Source organism: Podarcis bocagei (assembly GCF_964188305.1).
Source record: "Podarcis bocagei genome assembly, chromosome: 3".
NCBI classification, from domain to species: Eukaryota; Metazoa; Chordata; class Lepidosauria; order Squamata; family Lacertidae; genus Podarcis; species Podarcis bocagei.
This window is the reverse complement of record NC_138127.1, coordinates 19771086-19787411: the sequence shown is the minus strand read 5'-3', so window position 1 is coordinate 19787411 and position 16326 is coordinate 19771086. Positions and strand designations below refer to the sequence as shown.

The 16326-nt window shown below is 41.2% G+C and overlaps 1 protein-coding gene across 1 annotated transcript in view; it reads left to right on the top strand.

Moving 5' to 3' along the window:
• The first annotated feature begins 11688 nt into the window (after nt 1–11688).
• Nucleotides 11689–16326, top strand: part of KHDRBS2 (KH RNA binding domain containing, signal transduction associated 2) — a 432530-nt gene continuing 427892 nt past the window's right edge. The window contains exon 1 of the mRNA XM_081187087.1: nt 11689–11923. Within this exon, the coding sequence (XP_081043213.1) occupies nt 11921–11923 (3 nt within the window). The 5' untranslated portion in view covers nt 11689–11920. The remainder of the gene's footprint in view (nt 11924–16326) is intronic.

Sequence of the window (16326 nt, the reverse complement as noted above, 5' to 3'; positions counted from 1 at the left end):
TGGCTTGTATAATGTTCGAAAAGGATTTAGCAGGGGGGGAGATACAATTTTATTGATTTATTTACTTTGTTAAACATTTATATCCTACCCTTTGGGTGCAAAAGCACCAGTCAGGGCCACTCATTAAAACAACAGCATAAAACTATCAACCAAGGATACAGAATGACTACTTAAAACAAAGCTTTAAAAGCAACAACACAATTATCTGCCGTCTACAACAAAAGCCTGCCAGAATAAAATGGTCTTTTATTCAGCAAAAACAAAGCCACACAGGACCAGCCATACTGCATGGGCCATGGTCAAGGTGTTGAGTAATCTAAATGAACCCTGTGAAATGTTTCTTCATCCATGATATCAGCCATACAGTTGTGTGTCCAAGTAACCCTTTCTCAGTTTGGACTAATCTTTCTGATCAGGAAGGATATATTTTGGTTCACTTTGTTAAGTCATGTGTAGCTATATGCCCAGGGTTCAAGGACATGATCAGAGCCCATCATCTTTGGGAAGCTAACCAGACATTGGTCTGGTGAGTGCTTGGATGGGAGATCACCTAGGAACCCCATTCCTTCAGTTTCATGAGGCATGGTGTAAATAAGTTTGTCTGGCACTAGAAATGCTTGAGTAATTTGTTATTTGTGGACTTAGGAACAAGATGGCCTGGTTCACACTTCTTAAACTAATGTAAGGGTCAGAACATAGCTATCCTTCAGTCATTTCCCCCGATTTGGCACTTTTCTGGATTTTGTAATGCCTCCATCTCCCATTTGAGAGAAAATACTTTTTAAAATATATATTTAAATACACATATATTAAGTTGTTTTTAATGCTGTAACCTAGCCTGGAACCTTAGAGTAAAGGGCCGATAATAAAATAATAATAATTTAAAGGATGTATTTAATTCAGAACTGGTATGGAACAAGTTTAGGTGAAAGTGACACACACTTGGAATAGACTGGTGTGTCCACCTCTAGGTGGTATCTTTGATGCAGCCGCTTTCTTGTTGGGTCTGGAACACTGAGCAGAAGGCATTGGGCTGATCCCTTATAGCAGTGGAAGGAGATTTTTGTCTCTTATGGAAGTGTCATTGGATTATATTATAAGAATTAAGCAGTGGTGTAGCGTGGGTTGTCAGCACCCAGGGCAAGGCAAGTAATTTTGCGCCCCCTAACCCGTGGATTTGCGCCCCCTAACCCGTGGATATGCGCCCCCTAACCTTAACCCCCAGATGTTGCGCCCGGTGCGGCCGGCCCCCCCTGCACCCCCCACGCTACGCCACTGGAATTACCGTATTTTTTGCACCATAACACTCACTTTTTTCCTCCTAGAAAGTAAGGGGAAATGTCTGTGCGTGTTATGGAGGAAATGCCTACGGGTGGCATGCCTACGGATTTTCCTCCTCTAAAAACTACGTGCGTGTTATGGTCGGGTGCGTGTTATAGAGCGAAAAATACGGTAAGTCTTTGCCCGAAACTGGTATTCATTATTTAGATTCATTGATTGAATGAGAATATTTAGTTCCTCCTTCCTGGCTATGTGTGAGCTTCTATAACAAAGGTCACGTTTATTGGGGCTTAAAGTTTTGCTGCTGCTTTTGTTTCCTGCCCCTCCAAAAGTTCTCACTCTCAAATATAATTGTTGCCACTGAAGTTTGAAATTATTTTGCTATTTCCACCCCCTTATAAGCATTAAATTTTTTTCATCTTGACACAGCGCACTTGTAAATTGTCATAGCAAGTGAATTTCAGAAGAGCAATGTCTTAATCAATGGGTTTAAATCTGCCCTCAGAGTAGAGTTCAGTGAAATATTTCATAGTACTTTAGACCAGTCACAGTGACTTTTTCCAGAGTTATGGAGCAGCCTGCAGGCTATTCTTGAATACTGACAGTAATTTCAGCGCCTCGCAATGTGGTGCTTTTGAAGCTGCCAAACACTGAATCTTGTTCCGTTGTCATTGATTCTTGCTGGTGTGTTGACACCATCAAGTCACATTGCCCCTCTTATATACTGTTCCATTGTTTAATATGTATTTTTCTTACTCTGAAGTCCTTGAAATTTTATTGAGGTTTTTTGTCAAAGAGTTTCTGCAAGGCAAGAAATTGACACAGGAAGAATCACATTATTCTGAAGGTTTCACCATGAAGGTAGCATTTTTATCCATAGCGTTAAAAACATTTCCTCATTCTGTCAAAGGAATGATCAAACAACAGACCGGCAGACGTTATTTTATTTCCACCTAATCATGTTCTACAGTGGAAAGGCACCCCAGGGGCTTTGCGGCTCTCCTGCCTTCACCTACCTGAGGTATATGGAGAGGCAAAAGGCCAAAGGGCAGGCGCTTTTCATCCATACGGGAAGTGCAAATGGTAGAACAATACTGCACACGCTGGAATACATTTGGGCTATTATCGGGAGGGTTTTGTGTTGTTTTACAGCAATTGGAAAATGCACTTGACAAAGAGGCCCCTAAAAATTTCTCAGACAGAACTTTGCGAGTCAAGAATAGAAATGGGTCCTTGTACTCTTATTGTGCTGCCGTGACTGCAATATTTCTGACTTGCAAAGCAACAACCAGTAGAAACAACCCATTCTGAGTTCCAGTGCTTAGGCAAATCTACAACCTTGTTCTCTTTAAGAAGCATTGCAGCTGCATAATAAGTGTCCGTACATAAAGACCCTTTGGAGAAGAACGCCAGAGATTTGTGGGATATGTCAACTGTTGTTCCCATGCTGGAGCCTACAGCCTTTTCTGTAGTTGCTTAGGTCCACCACTGAGTGGTTCACAGCCTTAGGAGGAATCTCAAAAGACTCTAGCATAGAAGACAGGGGAAAGCAAGGGAGGTAGCTATGCTGGAGAGCTTTGCAGGCACCTCAACACAATCTGTCTCTGCAAACCAGTGGAGCTTTGATAAGAATGAATTAGCCATGGAGGGGGGGGGGTACCTTGCAGCTTAGCTGAATGAGATACAGTGGTACCTCAGGTTAAGAACTTAATTCATTCCGGAGGTCCGTTCTTAACCTGAAACTGCTCTTAACCTTAGATACCACTTTAGCTAATGGGGCCTCCAGCTGCTACCGCGCCGCCGCAGCGCGATTTCTGTTCTCATCCTGAAGCAAAGTTCTTAACCCGAGGTACTATTTCTGGGTTGGCGGAGTCTGTAACCCGAAGTGTATGTAACCTGAAGCGTATGTAACCCAAGGTACCACTGTACCATTATTAAGAGAAAGCCCTGAAAGTCATTAGAATCTTGTATAACCCACGCAAAAGTCCCCTCCGCCCACACCTTTAAGGGAAGGACTGTGACTCAGAGGTAGAGAATCTACTTTGCAGGCAGAAGATCGCTGGTTCTGTCCTTAGCATCTCCAGGTATGACAGGGAAGGACGGTTGTCTGAAACCCCAGAGAGCTTGCTGCCATCTGAAAATACCGAGGGTATGGGCCAATCGTCCGACTGACTCATTATAAGACATATGGGAGTGAGGAAATTTGTCCAACTTTGTCCGGCTCACCCCTAGATGAGGCTCAGCGAAATATCCTTTCTTAAAATTATGCTGTAGATGGAAAGGTTATTTTCTTTAGAAATGTTTCTCCAGACCTCCTGTTTGCTAAGCTTTACCTTCTGTGCTGCATATGATTTTAAAATATTTATGTGCACTCCTCAGTGATTATCTGACTGTGAAGAAGAAAGAAACAATGGCCACTAAGAGAGACGGGTGCTTACACTTTCATTTGTGTAATTCAGAGAAAACACAGCCCAAGGGGAGACCCATGGGCATGATTTAAGTTTCAGATACTAAGTTGGAAGGCAGGAGTTGCATTAAGGCTTGCAGTGGGAAGAGGAGCTTGATACAAAAGCACTGCCATTTTAACATTTGTACCAACCCTAAGCATATCTAAGTGAAGTCACACCCACACCATGCACCACATAGCTCCCCCTCCCCCTGAAAAAAAAAAGAACCCTGGGAACTTGAGTCTGTTAAGGGGGCTGGAAACTGTAGCTCTGTGAGGGGGTCTCCTAGCAATTCTCAGCACCCTTAACAACTACAATTCCCAGGACTCTTGGAGGGATAGCTATGAGTGTTGAAGTGGTATATGAGTATTTTAAATGTATGGCATGGATCTTGAGCATTCTGGGGGCATTGAGATCCAACGCCACTGCTCAGTACAGGAAATCTAGATCGTGCATATCCTCAACAGATGGCTATCAAGTATCTTCTTGAAAACCTCTAGCAATGGTGGGCCCTCTGCCAATAGTTTGTTCTATTTTCAGACTGTAACTACCGTCAAGATATTTCTCTGCAAGTTAATCTGAAATCCAGCAGCTTAAACCCATTGGGTGATAACTTTGCTATCCTTCCCCTCTGTTGTCTCCTCTGTACTGAATTGTAGACTATATGCTCCTTGCGGCATGGGACTCTTTTCTTGTAAAGTACAATGCAGAGCATTGGTGCTATATATAAATTAATGATTATGAGGATAATGATGAAAATGATGATGATAACAACAACAACGTAATAGCAATCGCCAGCAATTTATCAACAGTTAACTATAACATTAGTTTAATATTAATAAATAATATATGAAATAATTTCAGCAGGAACAATATAGCATTCTCCCTTCATTACATATGACATAGCTGATTACAGTGCCGGATTTATGTATAGGCTAAGTAGGCTGAAGCCTAGGGCCTCTAAATCTAGGGGGGCCTCGCCGGCCTGCCCGCTACCCAGCAGGCAACCTCCCCTCTCCCAAAATTGCAAACCCAAGATTTCATGTGAGGGCAGGGGAACTTGGGCCTCTAAATCTAGGGGGCCTCGCCAGCCTGCCATCTCCCCAGTGCTGCAGTCTCTCCTCTCGCAAAATTGCAAACCCAAGACTTCATGCAAGGGCAGGGCAACTCAGGCCCAGCAACTATGAGACTCAGAGCTGGCCAGTGGGGCCCAATTTGAAGAAGTGGGGCCCAACTTTAGTTTTTTGTGTTTGTTTTTTTGTAGGGCCCCAGTTCACAGCCAAAGTCTGCAAAATCTTATAGATATAAATAAAATCCATCTAGACATATACAACATATACAAGCAGAAAAGTTGTTTTCCTTCATTTGCAAGGAATCGTACAAAACAAAGTGGCACTAAGAAAGAAAAGCTCCAGAGTGGCAACAGAAAGCAAAATTAAAAATGCTTTTGGATCTGAAGAAGTGTACATGCACACAAAAAACTTATACCAAGAACAAACTTAGTTGGTCTCTAAGGAGCTACTGGACTATTTTTTATTTTTATATATTTCGACTGCGTCAGATCAACACGGCTACCTACCTGAATCTAAAAACATTTTTGTAGTTCATCAGAACTATCCAGCAATATGAAGTTATAGGAAAACTGGTGCTATTAACAGTAACCCTTCTAGTTGGTTAATTGATTTGGCAACTTCCATGCACATGACATCTGATGCTAATTCCCCTCAAAGAGTTAAATGATAACTAATCAGAGGCAGCTACAGTTGCAAATGGAAACAAAATATCTGTGAAAGGAAGAGGAGCAGGTTTGCTCAAGTGTGTTGCAGGCAAAAAATATTGTTTGTAATGAAGTGAGAGCAGCAGTGGCTCAAATTAACAAATAAGAAAGTTTTGAGATTTTACATGCTAGATTAAATGTGATTAATTCATTGAGAAGGGGATTGTAAGAAAAACACTGCGGCCTAATTTGAATAATAGAGTGCCTGATATCCGACGGGCAATCTCCTCCTTTATTTCCACACTGTGGCTGAACCAAATCACCTGTCAGGAGAGCTATGCCCTGTCAATCCCAGCAGGTATATAACAGGAAGACTGGCCTGCCCAGGCCACAACTGAACTTGGTAGGTCCATTCTGTGTAGAAGGAGGTCTTCACAGAGCATAGTGGTAACCTCAGGCAGATGTTGGCTTGCAGAGAGTGGCAGCAAATGTTGAAGGGTGGAGTGGTTCCTGCCACACAGCGTGCCATGCTTCCCCTAACCTAGCATACTGCACTTGGGTGCAGTGGAGAATGCTACCCATTCACCATTGCCAGTGTTGAAGTTAGATTCACCTACCAATCTGGACATCTTCTGTACACAGAAGGAGTGAGGTGTCATTTTGTCCTTTGCCTCAGGCAGCAGAATGTCTTATGCTTCCATCGCAATGCTCATTGGCTCTTGGAGGGGGGCATGTCTTGCAAGCCTGTCATGGTGTTCTGTGCAGGATCTATTGCTCCCGATTGAACTGAATCACGGCTTTGATGTCAGATTGCAGTGCAATTCAGGGTTCCTGTCATATTCGGAGGATTAAAAAACAGCATCACAGGAGTTTGGTCGCTGAGATGTTATGTCCCTGCGATGCAACAATGAAGCTATAGCACAGATATTGGGAGAGACAATATGTTTTGTTGTGCATATGTTTTATCAGACATAGGCAATTCACTCTACAAATACCAGTCACATTACATTTGGGATGTGGGCACTAAATTGATGCAACCAGATTGGAACCTTACTGTGGTTAATCCAACCTAGAAATACAGGAATAAAGCCTGTGAACACGGAGACTCGGTGGGCACCAGAAGCGCCCCCCCTTTACCGCAGAAAGAGCCTTTTTAAAGGCTACGGAACGGCATCGGGAGAGCGCGGTGCTGAGAGTCGCTACCCAGCCCGCAGGGTGAAGCCGCATCGCCATTGACGGAGAGCGCCGATTCCTTCCTGTAAATTTGGACTGGAAAAAACCTGTGAGTAAGATTGAACAAAAGCAGTTTTGATGAGCTTCATGAACTTTCTCGTGTGATCGCTACACACAAAACCACATCAGTAAACTCAGAATTATACATATGCAGATAAGAGAGTAAAATTGAACCAGTTGTGTGTTGAAATTTCAGTGGAATGATTTACTCTGCCCAGTATATGGGGTTATGTTGTAAATACAAAAATAAATAAATAAATAAATATTGCATTAATGAGATAATACAGCCATTTTCCCCTCCATGATTTCTTGATGCTTGGTTAATAGTGAGCCTCTGCTAAAGAACTGATGGAACAGGATGACAGCTTCTTTGCTCACATAAACAAATTCATTACTTTCTGCTGATGTCCATAGTTTTTAATATAATTACATTCATTGGCTTAAAAATCAATACCCATACATAACACATATAGAAATGTTCATTGTTAATTCCTACATTTTTCTTTACTGCATATTGAGTTGTAAGGTCCATAGGTAAAGGCAATAAAAGAATGCCTAATGATGCATTTAAAATAGTTAATGTATTTTTAACAGACTGCCCAAATACAGATTTATCTACCCTGTAGGGAGATGCTCACCATCCAAAGGCCTGCATGTAATGGAACACATTTATCTGGATGATGATCTAAAGCAAGTAACTCTTTCAATGTTTCTGTCTCCATCTCCAATGCAATGAGTTATGATGAAGCAGTATGCAGCTTTTACAGCACTGAAGAAACTAATGTTTCCCCTCTGCTCCGAATTTGCAAATCAGATTCATGTGCTTTGCTTCTGATGAATCTCAAATTTCATCTGCCACCATAAGAACCCATTAAATATCTTCAGGTTTTTTCCATAGACATTAGTTTCAGCTACACCGGACAGCAACTGGTTATAATGGTGCAATGCATGATTTTTTTTTAATGAGCCTTATTGTTAAAAATTCAACATGCACACATGCATACACAAAGCTGGGTTTGCCGAAATACAATGCTCAGCTCCATGGCGAGTTAGGGTAGGATTGCCATATTCGAGTCCCCCCAAAAGCCAGGTGGCATTAATTGCATATTTGCTGGTTATGCAAAGTATGTGGTTGCTTGAGAAAGGGTTATCGCCCCACCCCTGCCCCACCTGACTTCCTATTTCAAGTAACCCCTTTCAAAAGTTGCTTTTTAGGAATGAAACATACGTTTAGAATTTCCTACTTACTTACCCCCTTAATATACTGTGGGGCTTCACAGGAGCCTGCCAACCCCTCATGCTGATCCTGATGGTATGTTTACGTGGATATTTGGGTAAGTGTGACATGGATATGATTCAGAAATTGAACACAGAACCTTGCTGCTGATTCTGACTCAAGGTGGGGTAGGGGAAAATAGGGTTTCTTAGATAATTTTTTTTACATAAAGCTGTATGATTTCAATCCTGCCCCCTTGGTACCCTTCCTAAACATTTCTTTTTCCGGCTTGATAGACTGCTTGAAATCTGTGCCTGTTTTCAGAACTTCTTTAGCAGCTTATCTTTGAGCACTAAATATGGTTCAGATAATGCAGAGTACTTAACTGCTTCACCTACACGGTGAAAATGTCTGCATAGGGAGCTTCTGGCTCACTGGCCAAATTAGGCCATGCAGAGTTCTAATTTGGCCCCCAAGGCCATTTCTCTATAGCTATACTCACCCTCTCTACACCTGATGCTGTATGTGTGGCATGTAAAGACACAGAGTGTTGTATGCTGTGCTACAGTGTAAAAAGAGTAAAGGGATAAAAATTGGTGCTGTTGTTGTTAAAGGTTTGGGGTACTTGCTCTGCTGGGCAATTCTATAATTATACTCCCATATAGAGGAGAGGATGAAGGAACTAAAAAAAATATATAAAAGTCAATAAAATACACATTTGAGTCCTTTGGTGCTGTTGGAGATTTCTTGTTCTACAGTTGTGATGCAAGCCAAATAATTTGTGCAATGCAGATAAGTTTATGCAGATGTCAATATCTGTAAGGGAAAATTTCTACACTAGAATATCAGCTCTCAGAAATGAGCTGGGAACATCTGTGAGCTAGAAGCATTTGCATAAACAAAGGTTGCACCAGAAGGTGCTCAACAAGTCGTGTGAATAATAATAATAATAATAATAATAATAATAATAATAATAATAATAATAATAATTTATTATTTGTACCCCGCCCATCTGGCTGGGTTTCCCCAGCCACTCTGGGCGGCTTCCATAGAAACCAAAAAACACTAAAATATCATACATTAAAAACTTCCCTGAACAGGGCTGCCTTAAGATGTCTTCTGAATGTCAGGTAGTTGTTTATCGTTTTGACATCTGATGGGAGGGCGTTCCACAGGGCGGGCGCCACTACCGAAAAGGCCCTCTGCCTGGTTCCCTGTAGCTTTGCTTCTCGCAATGAGGGAACCGCCAGAAGGCCCTCAGCGCTGGACCTCAGCGTCCGGGCAGAACGATGGGGGTGGAGACCTCCTTCAGGTATACTGGGCCGAGCTTCTTCACTATACTAGCTTCTTGGCAGGTAGGTCTTTGTGGTATCCAGGGATGAGCATGGTGACTTGGTGCAAATGCACCAGCAGGAGTGCTGGATTGCCTCTGCTGGTGTGTTAGCATGACAATTAAATGCCCACCACCCCTCCTGCCCATCCACTCACCTGCCCTTTTGCCCGCCCACCTGCCCACCTGCTCTTTTGCCCCCCATTATGCCACAGCAAGTCACCTGCCAGGAAGACTGATTCACTCTGCATAATGGTATGGTGGGCGGGGAGAAGAAGATGCTGCTAATAAATTGTGATGAAGGAATGATGTCACTTGTGCATATTTATCACGTGTTGACTTCAGCATCAAATGATGCTGGTTCCCAAACTCAATCCGTTCTGGAAGTCCATTTGACTTCCAAAACGTTCGCAAACCAAGGCACGGCTTCTGGTTGACTGATTGGCCCCAGAAACAGCCAAAACAGACGTTCGGCTTCCAAAAAACATTCGCAAACTGGAACACTTACTTCCGGGTTTGCAGCGTTCAAGAGCCGATTTGTTCGGGAGCCAAGTCGTTCGGGAACCAAGGTACCACTGTATTTCATGTGTGAAACAGCTTCATTCAAATATTGTTCAAGATATATTTTAAAATGTGTATTTCAAGAGCAAAAACACATCAAAATGTGTGTTGCTGAAATATATCTAGAAATGTGTGTTTAAATGTGAATTTTGATGAGCATTTCTTTTGAAATTGAAAATTGATGCAGAAACAGGTTAGGATAGGCTATGGGTGAACACATTCAAAAGTGACACAGATAAGAAATAGACCTATTGCCCACCCCCTAGGATTATAGGCTTCTCCTTGTGATGCTTCTTTTTCTATGTAGGGGAACTTTAAATATAGAGGGAAGCATTCAAATACTGTATCAGATTCCTCCTTTTGAAATTTCAACTGCTACAACTCAGCAACGGTTCATCTTGTGCCGAGTGTGTGCTCTGCTTTTATATAAGTGGACACAAATATTCATAAGTGAAGCAGCTGCAATCTTATGCATACTTACCTGGAAATAAGCCACATTCAGCTTGGCTCAGCCTGTTTAAGAGTTAATGTACATAGGGACTGCTGCACATATCACTTTACTGGGCATCAAAATAACATCAGTTGCTTTCCCCCTCAAGTAACAGCAATCGTGTTAGGCAGAAAGATCCCATTGTGAATCAGTGTGCAAGCAACTAATTGAACTGATATTCACAAGGGGAGCAAAATAGGCAGGCATTTTCCAAAGCCTTGCTCATTTATATTGGTCAAGGTTTTCTTGGGTTCATAAATAATGCACTTTTTTCAATCAAGAGAGGGGCAAGAATGCATACACATACTTCATCAAAGCTGTATAGAAGGTTTCAGTGCATTTTAAATTATACCTTGTATATGTGGCATAGTACACCTTGTCTGATACAGAAATGCTATTTAATTTTTATATATATATATATATATATATATATAAAATATGTCTTTAACATGGAAAACTGTAGTATACTAAAAGATTCCAGACACAGGATAAAGAGTCATTGTTTACTGTCTTCTAACACTTGTTTTTGTTCTAGATAAATAGCATCCTTCTCAATGACGTTGTGTGCTGTATCCCAGGGGTTTTGGGGGGGCAGGTTTAAGCAAAAACACACACCAATATTATCCTCTCCTGCACAAACCTTCCACAACCTCACCCCAGTAACTTTTCTGTCTATCATTCCAAACCCCCACCTACCATTTAGTTGTCAACAAAAGGCCTTTCATTCCGCAAGGTGCACTTACTCTTCATGTGATTATAGGCGTCAGTCAAGTGAGCAAGGAAACACAACATACAAAAGACGAAAATAGTTCTGCCAGGCACTGCCTGAAAACTGTGGTTCAGAGTTAAAATATAGCAGCGTGGTGCCAAATGTACTGGCCTGGTACATTTTTGACAGGCATGATGGAAGAATATATCTATTGCTGAGAGTACCTGCTCACTGCTAATGGCACATCGCCATAGCAACTACAGGCCTAACATTTCTGCAGTAACCAACTAGTAGTTCAAACTGACCTGCATTTTTAAAAAGCAAAAGAAAGGGAGGCGTCATAAAATCGAATTGCTTGTTGACAATGTATTATGCTCAAGCTACGTTAACAAACTGACGGCAGAATTGAGTTTTACATTCCTTCACTGCATCCATAAACAATAGACAGCAATTTATTACTTGCAACGAAATAAGGCCTACTTATCATAGTGGAACTGCTCTAGTGGTCAGCAATAGACTGTTGGTTAACAAATATACCTGGCCTATAAATCTGCTGACTTTTGCTGCTGCTTGTGAATTTGAGTTTTAATTGTGCTTCAGTTATTAATTCATTTGTTGTTGTTGTTTTATACTTGGTGTGTACATGTGTGACGATTTCTGTTTGGAGTACCTATATAATGCAGCATATAAATATATATAAACAAACACATTCACTGTTATTTTGTTATGTCATTAATAAAATTTAATGTCTGGGGCTAAAGGGCAAAGGTTTATATTAGATAATCCCCATGGATGTGTATGCCCCCCCTCCAATATTTGACTTTAGAAAGTTGAAATAATAGCAGGCTCCTATACCAAGGCTTTTTTTTCAGGTGGAATTTACCGGAACTCAGTTCCAGCACCTCTCAGGTGGCTGAGAGAACGAGGGAGGTGTTCATGGTGAGTTCTGGCACCTCTTTTTCTAGAAAAATAGCACTGGAGTTAAATTGGTGTTAAATTCAATTCAATTTGTTGTTAATTTGTTTAAAATTTTGGAAAACTAATAACAATTAAATTGGAGGTGGGGAGAGAGAAAACACCACTGGGGAACATGGTTAAGACACTGAAATCTCTCATCCTTAATTCATGACTAGAAAGTGAGATGAAACTTCATGAAGCTATCCTGATCATGAATGGCTAAACCATTTGATCACTGAAGTAAATAAATATAATAACGAAACCTTCAGGCTCTTCTGTGTCCCACCTAGAGCACCTGACTCATGATTGAAACATTGATACCAATTTCTTCTTTTGTGCTATTTTTAAAATATATATTTCTGTCATTCCTCAGCATTTCTGTCCTTGAAATAAGATGTCAATTATGAGAATTATTGGCCTGGCTAAATTAATCTTCTGTGGCATTACAATAATTGATGATGTGGCATTTAAGAATGTGTGCTTTCTTTCTTTTAAAATCAAGCTGTCTAGGATAGGAAAGAAATGAAAGTGTTTTTAAAGGCTTTCAGTAATTAGTGGTCTGGACCAGCAAACAGTATCTCAGTGGAATTATGATGAATTACATATTCCTTATAAGCTTTATTGATTAATATGTCTTGTGCCCATGCAAGAGGAAGGCATGGAATAAAATCAGACGTACTTAGGGTTTCACTGGTTCCAGATTTATAGGTGTATCTAAGTTATCACATATTTAATTAGGACCATGGGTATTGTTTTCCCCAGAAAACCAAATTTGCAGTCTTCACTAGACGTTGCATGATGTATTACATTTACTTGGTGGATTTAAAGCAATTCATTGCAGCATGACATTCCATATTGGTGTCTTTGCCAACTGAGATGTAATGGGTATGCATAAGAACATATAAATCTTATCATTGCTGCCTTTCAAGAAAATGTATCAAATGTAACAACCTACAAAGAAATGTACTAATGCACTTGACCCAATGTACTTATTATCCAGCCCCACCCCTCAGAAATTGAAGTAGCAAAACTGACAGGTTCATGTCACAAAAATAAACCCTATTCATGCGGGGCTGGTCTGTGGGTATTCTAAATTCATGAAGAGGGCAGAGAGCTCCTTGTTCATACTGCTCTTGATTGCGATGCACTGGCCTCTATCTCAATATTTTTGTGTTGAGCAAGACACCTGGAAAAGATGGGACCCATTATGTACACAGTTATACAAATGTAGGTGGTTCATGCAATCAGGACTCTCCTGATTGTGTACAACTTTAAAATGTAGGCACTACTTTTTTGTACTGCAGGGCAGGCCGAGGTGGCAGTGCATGTGTTGCAAATGCATGGATAGGGTCCATAAAGGAGGCTTGGCACCTCTGAATACAACATGGAACCTGTGAGCTCCCAGCAGGTTGCTGGACTTCACTAAATGATACATTTTTTAAGAAGAAAAAAATGCCTCTGTTTATATGTGACTTTATTGTACTGTATAGGATATAGTGATAAGTATTGATGTGCTATCACTTCAAATACTAAAAAACAACACAACTTTGATACGACTTTTTGCTGCTGCTTCTTGTTATAGTATTTGACAGAATTTATTTTTGAAAAATGTTTTAAGTAAATGCAGTATATTGATGCATGCACATGCACAAGCACATACACACACAAATATGTTTTAGCCACAACAAGCTCCATTTCCTACCAGTTCCCACCCTCACCTTCACAAGCAAAATCCCCTTCTTTGCAAAGGGTTAGGAGTAGGAAGAACTCACAGCAGGCCCACCTAAGAAAGGGGCTACGGCTCAGTGGTAGAACATCTGCTTTGCATGCAGAAAGTCCCTTGTTCAATCCTGCCTGAAACCCTGGAGAGCTGCTGTCAATCAGTGCAGATAATACTAAGCTAGATCTAACTTGATATAAGGCAGCTTCCTATGTTTTCTGTCCTGAGCTTGAAATAATCCTTCCCACCCCTTGTCGTTTCAAGGTTAAGGCAGCATCTAGCAGACTTCTCCTGACCACTGGTTTTCTCCTGCCCTTTTGCAAACAGAAATATTTTGCTGCAGCTGCTGTGGCTTATAAAGCAGGCTTCCTCAACCTCAGCCCTCCAGATGTTTTTGGCCCACAACTCCCATGATCCCTAACTAGCAGGACAAGTGGTCAGGGATGATGGGAATTGTAGTCTCAAAACATCTGGAGAGCAGAGGTTGAGGAAGCCTGTAATATAAAGGGCAGAAATGGCAGGCATGGCTAGTGGCAAGGCAGCAGATTAAGCCCCATTTGACTTGCCCTCAGACGCAAATGGACCTGGGTCTGACTCAGAATGGGAGAACTTCTTGGAATGAGGAGATTTGTACCCTCCACTTCTCATCATCACTTACTGTTGGTGAACTCCAACTGTGGGAGCCTTGATTCAAAATGAAGGATTCCCCCCACACACTTAGAAATAGTGCTTTCTGGATTATGCATGGTGGCTGTGATCAAAGGTAGTACAAGGTGAGATCTGCTCATGAAGGAGTGGATCTCTTGTTTTCATTTTAAGCAGCAACCCACCTTCCTCCCACAGTGTCGCATCACAGTCTGCTTTTCAGACTCCTCCAAATTTATAGAAAAAAAACTTGCGGCATGACATAAGGGGAGAGAGCTGCTCTTCAGAAAGAAGAGAGAGAGAGAAGAGTGTCAGAATAACTGCACTTAGGAAATGCCCAATTTGCTTTACAATACTTCTCAGTGCTGGATGCCTCTGGGCTTTCTCCTCCCATCCCTAGCATAGCCGTGGTTTGTAGACAGGTTTTCCAGAGGTGTCAAAGTCTGATATTCCCATGTAATGCTTCCACCACCTGAACATTTTGCATGCAGTAGTATTTTTCAAGGAACAAATGAAATGGGAAGCCTGGCTTCACATAGGGATAAACGGATACTAGTAAACTGATATCTAGTGTGTTGCCATAGTTTCCATTAGTTTCATTTTATTTGTGCAACACTAAAAACAAACTAGAGATTGAACTATAAGACAGGCAGAGGCTATTCATATCTATCTATCCATCCATCCACCTATCTATCTATCTATCTATCTATCTATCTATCTATCTATGCCTATGACACCAATCCTGGCCAAAATGCACTGGCTGCCAATTCAAAGTGCTGGTTTCGACCGATTAATCCTTAAACAGCACAGGACTGCAATACCTCAAGGACCACCTCTCCCCATATCAACTGACCTGGACCCTATGTTCATCATCTGATGCCCTTCTTCATGTGCTCCCTCCATTAGCGATTTGGAGGGTGGCAACACAAGAATAGGCCTTTTCTTTGTTGAGTGCTCTCTCCAGGGAGGCTCGCTGTGCGCCATCATTATATATTTTTATGTGCCAGGCAAAAACTTTCCTCTATAACCAGACCTTTGGCCATGAAGTATCAGTGGCTTTTTAGAAGTGGGTGGAATGTTTTTAATGTATTTCTCTTCCCTCTTGTTTTTTAGTGTACCTGTGTGAGGTTTATTGTCTATTTGTTTGGTTATAATTTGCTTTGGGTTGCTCCGGGCAAGACAATGAGACTGACAAATTTAATATATTTTTTAATATATGTTGAAATACTGGGTGTGATTTTTAATTATTTGATAACTGACTTCTGTGAAAACAAGGATTAAGCTCAGTGATGTGGAAGTGTGGTCTCCTTTTCCATAGGAAATGGTGGTGCTTCCTGCTAGCATGTCCATTGCCACCTCAAACAGATCAACACTGAGTATCAATTATTAACTGCCTTTTTAAAAAAAACCCATGAGCCTCATTAGTCTACAAAGAGAAAGAACCCCCCCCCAATGCTTCAGCACTTACAAGATTTACTGCAGTGTGAACTTTAATCAGTAGCAGCCTATTTCTTCAGATGCATAATAATACTTAGCATTTATTTTAGCTCATTTCAAGTGTTTGACACATTTCACATCTGTAATCCTAGCAATTCTTATAACAGTCCTTATTCCTATAAGGTGGGTCAGTGCTATTATCCCCATATTGCAGGTGAAGGAGAGGTGAAGATTAATGACGGAACTGAATCTTGCAATTTTCCTCGCTCATAACTTGCATTGTAGGAGATATACTTATGACTCAAGCATAATTCTCCCGAAGTCCTCTAGCAATTCTAAATCAGTTTAGAGATGCTGTGCATTTTTATTATTTATTTATTTAATTTGTATACCACCCTTCATCCAGTAAACACCTGTAGAAGACTGGACTCCTTTAAATGGAGAAACACCTCTCAGTGAAAGTGCAGCTACCTATTGTGAGTTGGAGCTGCTATGAGGCTCAGTCTGAGATCAACACATTTTTATGTTGTTCCCAGCCTGTGATCTTTCGATGAAAGGTGGTCATGGCTGAGTGGGTCTTTGA